Source organism: Jaculus jaculus, chromosome 13 (genome assembly GCF_020740685.1).
Source record: "Jaculus jaculus isolate mJacJac1 chromosome 13, mJacJac1.mat.Y.cur, whole genome shotgun sequence".
NCBI lineage: Eukaryota > Metazoa > Chordata > Mammalia > Rodentia > Dipodidae > Jaculus > Jaculus jaculus.
Genome location: NC_059114.1, coordinates 80,616,546 through 80,623,176, shown reverse-complemented (window position 1 = coordinate 80,623,176; position 6,631 = coordinate 80,616,546). Strand labels below are relative to the sequence as shown.

Sequence of the window (6,631 nt, the reverse complement as noted above, 5' to 3'; positions counted from 1 at the left end):
ATTTAATGTGTTGTCCTTGCTTTGGATATTTTGTATAATTTTTTTTTTTTTTTAAGTCAGACATGGTAGTATACACCTTTAATCCCAGCTCTCAGAAGGTACAGGTAGGAGGAAAGCTGTGAATTTGAGGTCATCTTCAGAAGACTACACAATGAATTCCAGGTCAGCCTGGACTAGAGTGAGACCTTACCTTAAAAAACTGAAAAAAAAATTAACATTGTACAAATGACCATTAAATAAGTAACAGATGTGATGTTTGGAAGTATAGTCTAATTACATTTGAACATGTATACTGAATAAGTTTTCATATTTTTATTTTGAAAAGTCTTTCAAACAATGGTACATATTTATAATAGTGTAAATATTCAAAATTATATATAGCTAAATAAAATATAGTTTTCTTTGTGTTTTGTTTTTCAAGATAGGGCTTCACTTTAGCCCAGGTTGACATGAAATTTACTATGTAGTCTCAGGCTGGCCTTGGACTCACAGGAATCCTCTTACCTAAGCCTCCCAAGTGCTGGGATTAAAGGTATGTGCCACCACACCTGGCCAAAGGAACATACTTTTGATTAAAATATTAGCATTCAATACATATTTTGTGGAAATATATGTTGTCAATATTTTGTGGCTTTTACAAAGAATTTCAAGTTTAAAACATTATGTAACTAATTGGAAAATGAAGAAATTATAACAATTATTCTATTAAAATATTTTCTTCAGAGAATGGGTTATGATGTGATAAATTTGAGGTACTAACCTGTTTATTACAATTCTAATTATTCGGTCAAAGAAATCCAAGAAACTTAATTAAGTCCCACAAAGTTATAAACTCATTAGAAATAAAAAATGAAAAAAAATCACTTTAATTTTGGAATTATTTTTAAAAAAAGGTTTTAAAATACACTTGACTAACTATAAATTGTAATAACATAAAGTGAAATGAAAATTACTAAAATAAATTGTAGTACAAATGCATGAATGAAAGAAAAAATGTACAACTAGTGGTAAATTATGGTAGTAAAGAATAATTAATTCATTCCCAAAATATTTCATGGCTAACCTTAGACTGCCAAGTATACACTATTTGAAATTTATACTTTTAAGAGTAAATATATGTCAGAATTGAATTAGCACATCAAGAATTATGATAGACAATTAGGAATTCTTAGTCATTAAGAGGATCAAAATAGTAGAAATTTAAAAATAGAGCTAATGGTCTTTGAAAAGAGAAACTACATGTCTCAAAATAACACCACTGTGACTAAAACCTAGTTTACAGTTCATTTTCATAGACTAAAATAATAAATTTATGAGGACTATGTCCATATCTTTACATAAATGGAAAGGAAATTATAAAGTTAACTTAAAATCCTCAGAATGTATTTTTTTAATCAAAGATATGGCACCATTGATTCAGAAGAGATGAGTGGTTAATTGATACATTACTAAATGTCATAAAAGTACTAAGTTAAATTGATATTAATGGCAGCATCTCAATCACATTAAAATATAACATTAAGACAATAGCTTCTGTAGCCTCTGTTACGAACAAAGATACATGCTATACAAATTATTTTATTTTATTTTTCTTTAGGACCTAACTTGTAGTCTTGAGATCGAAATCTTTTTTTTCAATTTTAAAAAAATTACTTTACATTTATTTATGTGAGGGAGAGAGAAAAGAAAGAGAGAGAGAGAGAGAGAGAGAGAGAGAGAGAGAGAGAGAGAGAGAGAGAGATTGGGCATGCTAGGACCTCTAGACACTGCAAACAAACTCCAGACACATCTGCCACCTTGTTCATGTTCATCTGGCTTATATGCATATTGGGGAATCAAAACTATGTCTTTAGGCTTTAGAGGTAAACACCTTAACTGTTTAGTCATCTCTCTAGCCTACCGAGTAATGGGCTTCTTAATGTCCCAAATTTTCCTGTCAATCCATTTGTTCCATTTTCAGTTTTACAATAAAAATTGCAATACTGTTCTCTTGATAAAATAGCTACAATGAACATCAGACATCAGGAATAGACAAGAATTAAACAAAATGATTCCTCTGGTTCTGTACATAAGCACTCATTACATTTATTGGAAAGAAATTTGATTTAAACCAATCCCACTAAGATAATTTGGTACAATGAAGAAACAAGGAAACCACCTGGATGGCCAATATTATGAGCTATGAGGAAGAACATGTAGTTTAGTTTTCATCCATAGCCATAATGTAATTACTTCTATGTTTTTAATTTTCTTCTGTCTTTGATTATTTTTAGGGTAGTTCAGTGGTCATGATATTATGGAATGTTGTGTGAATTTTTTTATTATGCTCAAAGCAAGAAAAACAAACATGTTCAATATAGTTTAACCTTTTCTGTGAGAAAAATAGTTTGTCTTGTTGTGACAAATATCCTTTTCTTTCTGGTAAAATCATGAATTTTCACTAGCGGATTAAGCATAGTTGCTCTGTGTAAACTGTGCTTTGGTTATCTTAATTTTATAATGCAGCCCATACTTGGCTTGACTTGAGTTATCAATGGGTATTTGACTTGGATAGTTGCTTAGATACTACTGAAGAGTAAATGTAAGCATTGGTATGCCACACAGATCTCTTAAGAAATGTTTTTTGAAATTTAAATGCTAATTCTTTGCACTGGATTATACACACACACACACACACACACACACACACACACACACATTTACTGTCTGAAGGAGCAGGTGAAAGTGAGAGAAATGGGAAGAGGAGCAGGCATCTTTCCACTTCCAGTATGTCTCCTTGAGAAGCAAAATGTGAGGAGGAGTTTAGGAGTTCAGTTTAGACACAAGAAAGCCACATCCATCTCAGTTAAACACCTCCTTACTTATATCAAAGAATGGGTGAGGCCAGGGAAGGCAAAGGAGGAGGAAGAGGTGTATTTTATTTCTCTCTAATCAATTTGTGCACACACCAAAGGAACAGAATTGTGTGTGATGCTATAGGTTTCAGTGCTATTTAGTGCTCACAATTTTTATAGCTATTATCTGGACTACAGTACTCTGTTAATAACTAAAGCATATTCAGAAGTTCTATGAGTTAGATAGCTTTATTATAAATTAAGTACACTTAGGGAAGGGCTCACAAGAGAAATCTTCAGATGTCATTGGCCTGCTGCAGCCAAACTCTGAAATTAAACTTCTGCTCCAGTCTCATCCAGTCATCTCCTTCCCTCCCTCCCTCCCTCCCTCCCTCCCTCCCTCCCTCCCTCCCTCCCTCCCTCCCTCCCTCCCTCCTCCCTCCCTCCCTCCCTCCCCCTCTCTCTCTCTCTCTCTCTCTCTCTCTCTCTCTCTCTCTCTCTCTCTCTCTCCTTACCCAGGTGTGTGTGTCTGGACCCCTCTTCTGAGCCCAGGTCAATATGCTCTACAGCTGTACCTAGGTGTGCCACCCTCTTCCAGAGACAGTCCGCTAACCCCAATAGCTTCTTGGGAGTTCATCTCTTTATGCCTGAGTCTCAGCGGCCACAACACAGGTGAGACCATGCCCTTTCTACTCTGGTGGCCTGGATGCCAAAGTGGAAAAGGATACTGTTTTTTTTAAATTTTTTTAAATTTGTTATTATTTTATTAACAACTTCCATGATTATAAACAATATCCCATGGTAATGCCGTTGGTTTTTTTTTTTTCACCCTTTTAATTTGCTTTTAAAGCACAGAACTTTTTATAAAATCCCTATTGACATTCTCCCCAGGCTCACATTCAACTCCCACATGAACGTGGGTGCATGCATTCCTATTTCATACTCTGTCCTTGACTTCCCTGAGTAAAGGTAATACAATAAATACTATCCTTCTCAGTCGGTTTATTCTGATTCTTTGTTAAAACACATAAGAATTCAAGGTTTGCCTGGGGTGGTGGTGCACGCCTTTAATCCCAGCACTTGGGAGGCAGAGGTAGGAGGATCGCTGAGCATTCAAGGACACCCTGAAACTACATAGCTAATTCCAGCCCAGTCTGGACCAGAGTGAGCCCCTACCTCAAAAAAACAAAAACAAAAGAACAACAAAAATAATAATTCCAGGTTTGGAGTTTAAGGCCTTTTCCGGAATACCCAAACCTCTGCTATACTCACATGCTCCAATTTTCCTAGAGAAAAGCAGGATAACAAACTCTGTAACCCCAAATTCTATTTCCCACACTTTTTTTTTGGAGACAGAATCAAATGTAATAGATGCAGACTTGAATTTATGATCCTCCTAGCTTCACCTCCGAAGTGCAAGGATTGTGGATGTGTGCCACCTGACCATATCATTTCATATGCAACACTTTTGCTTATGTGGAGGTATTATTTAGGGCATCCAACCAAAGTGACATACAACTAACTAGAAATAATAAAACTTATATGGAAAACAGATCTACATGTAGCAGGGTAAAAAAAAAAAATCATCATGTTCTTTGTTCAAGTTGATCTTTTTGGCTACATTTTAGGATATTAAATCCATCTTTCAGTTGATCATTTGTCAACAATATTCTACCTCTGAGATGTCCAGAAAGTCTGGAGACATTATTGGATAAGCTATCATTAAAGAGAGAGGAAGTAAGCACAATCAATACATTGTGAATACATGGGCAGATCAGCATTTATGACTCAAATGGTCTGAACAGTTGTCTCTTGAAAATGAAATAGAATAATCATAGAGGGAGCAATACACGCTGCAGCAGTAAAGTGGATAATTTATCTCTTACAGAAAAGATTTTTAACTTATATCATGCTGCGCCTGCCAGGCAGAGGACTACTTGGAGTGGTATTTTTAGGGCAGACACTGCTTCATTAAGAACAAAGTTGGAAGCAGCTAAGCCGTTTCAATATTCAGAAATAAACATTTCCATAACATTTCAAATAAAAAAGACTCCAATTGCAGCAATTTTACCATTTCAAACAATAGACAGGCTATTGAATTCCTGTTATAATCTTCAAAAGAAAGAATTTGAGTTATTCCAGAATACAATTTGCATAAAAATGTAACAATGACATTGATGTTTATAAAAGCATTAAATGATGTCAAAACACAATACAGTTTCTCAATGGCTTCTCTTTCTTTAATAAAACACATTTCGATTTCCAATTATTATTTATAACATGTAGTTTCCTTCTGTGAGGATAGCACTCAAACCAATTAAGAGCATTTCTTTCAGCCATATATGCTGGCACTGTTCAAATGACAAAATGAGTCTGCCTAGGAAAAGATTTAAATGATTATCAACATAGCTGACGGAGAATGTTATAAAGGACTAAAGTGAAGTCATTAACTGCTGCAACTATGAAAAGCAAGAGCTCATAGACATGGCGGTCAGCTGCCTTACTTCAAAATGTATTTCCATATGAGCAAATGTTGATTGAATTTTCATCGATCCCACACTTCTTTTTTCTCGGGATTTTCCCAATTTTCACTGTAACCATCAGGGAAGCAATGAAAGCACTATGTCTTTTACTTTAGCTCTCAGACAATTAGAATGAAGAATCCCAAGAAGCTGCAATTCCCATTGGAGTCTCATGTTGGGAGGTAGCAAAGCCTGAAGCCTTGTCTTCCCACCAAAATTACTGTTTTGACAATGTGTCAGATCACCTTACTGAAAATGACTGTCGGCTAGACTGAGATGGGTCAGTGATAGGCAGGACTACACCTTGGCCAAGACTGCTTGCTTATGTACACCTCTCGTCCTCTCCTTAAATCTAACCCCTCATGGCAGAACCAAAGACGGACTATGGGGTGGTGGTAATCACTAGACCTCTTTATTCACTTATCTTCCCAATGAAGCGATGTTGATTAAATCTCCATTTTCTGCTTTTCACTATCTCTGTCTGTTTTATTGGCAAATTGAGAACAAGGTGTTGTCAGTATATAAGGGCCTGGTCTCTGACCCTAATAGTGCTGTGACATCTCCTCTCATGTCATTAACATTTATCAGCTTAAATACTGATAAATGGCACAAGTTTAAATATTAAAGTTATTTTCCAATTCCCAACTTTTGTGGAAATGACAGTATCTGATCTTTGCATTAGAACTTTACAAGTAAACTATGAAAACTGGTACACTTCCATGTAAAATAACTGCAATTCTCTACACATCAGTCACTTTTTGCAATATTATAGGGAGAAAAAAATGCATGTTCCTTTCCATGCTTATTCATTACTCCCCAAAACACATTTAACTGACATCTATAATCAACTCCAATTTTCAGTTTTCTGGTTGCTCACCTGTCCTGGTCTGGCATTTTCACATACAAAAGTGTCATAAAAAACAGCAAATTGTGGGGCATTGTCATTAACATCCAAAATCCTCACAAAAACAGCTACACGAGTTGTCTCTTTGGGATTATCTGGAAAAGGGAAGGAAAAAATTGTTTAGGAAAACACATTTGTGCACTAGATTTAATTTATATGGGCATTTTGTAGACATTAAGAGCTCACATACAAGTAAGCATTACATTCATTGTCCCATCATAATGAGTAAACGCAATAAAGAAAATCATTGAAGACTCTAATTAAATAGTCATGAATTCCCTTTTTATTAGGCACAGGGGTACTATTATTATTTTGTAAAATCTTTTTAAAATACAACCCAGTATAATTGAGCTCATATTATATTTGTGTCC

The 6,631-nt window shown here is 35.1% G+C and overlaps 2 protein-coding genes across 2 annotated transcripts in view; both read right to left on the bottom strand.

Annotated features, from left to right (window-relative positions):
* The window catches only part of LOC123454077 (cadherin-10-like), a 10,452-nt gene extending 9,165 nt beyond the window's left edge, over positions 1-1,287 (bottom strand). The window contains exon 1 of the mRNA XM_045132162.1: positions 1,281-1,287. Within this exon, the coding sequence (XP_044988097.1) occupies positions 1,281-1,287 (7 nt within the window). The remainder of the gene's footprint in view (positions 1-1,280) is intronic.
* Positions 1,288-1,936: 649 nt separating this feature from the next.
* Positions 1,937-6,631, bottom strand: part of LOC101605580 (cadherin-10) — a 183,533-nt gene continuing 178,838 nt past the window's right edge. Inside the window, exons 9-10 of the mRNA XM_045132161.1 lie at positions 6,234-6,355; positions 1,937-2,002 (exon numbers count right to left, since the gene is read on the bottom strand). Of these exons, the coding sequence (XP_044988096.1) occupies positions 1,937-2,002; positions 6,234-6,355 (188 nt within the window). The remainder of the gene's footprint in view (positions 2,003-6,233; positions 6,356-6,631) is intronic.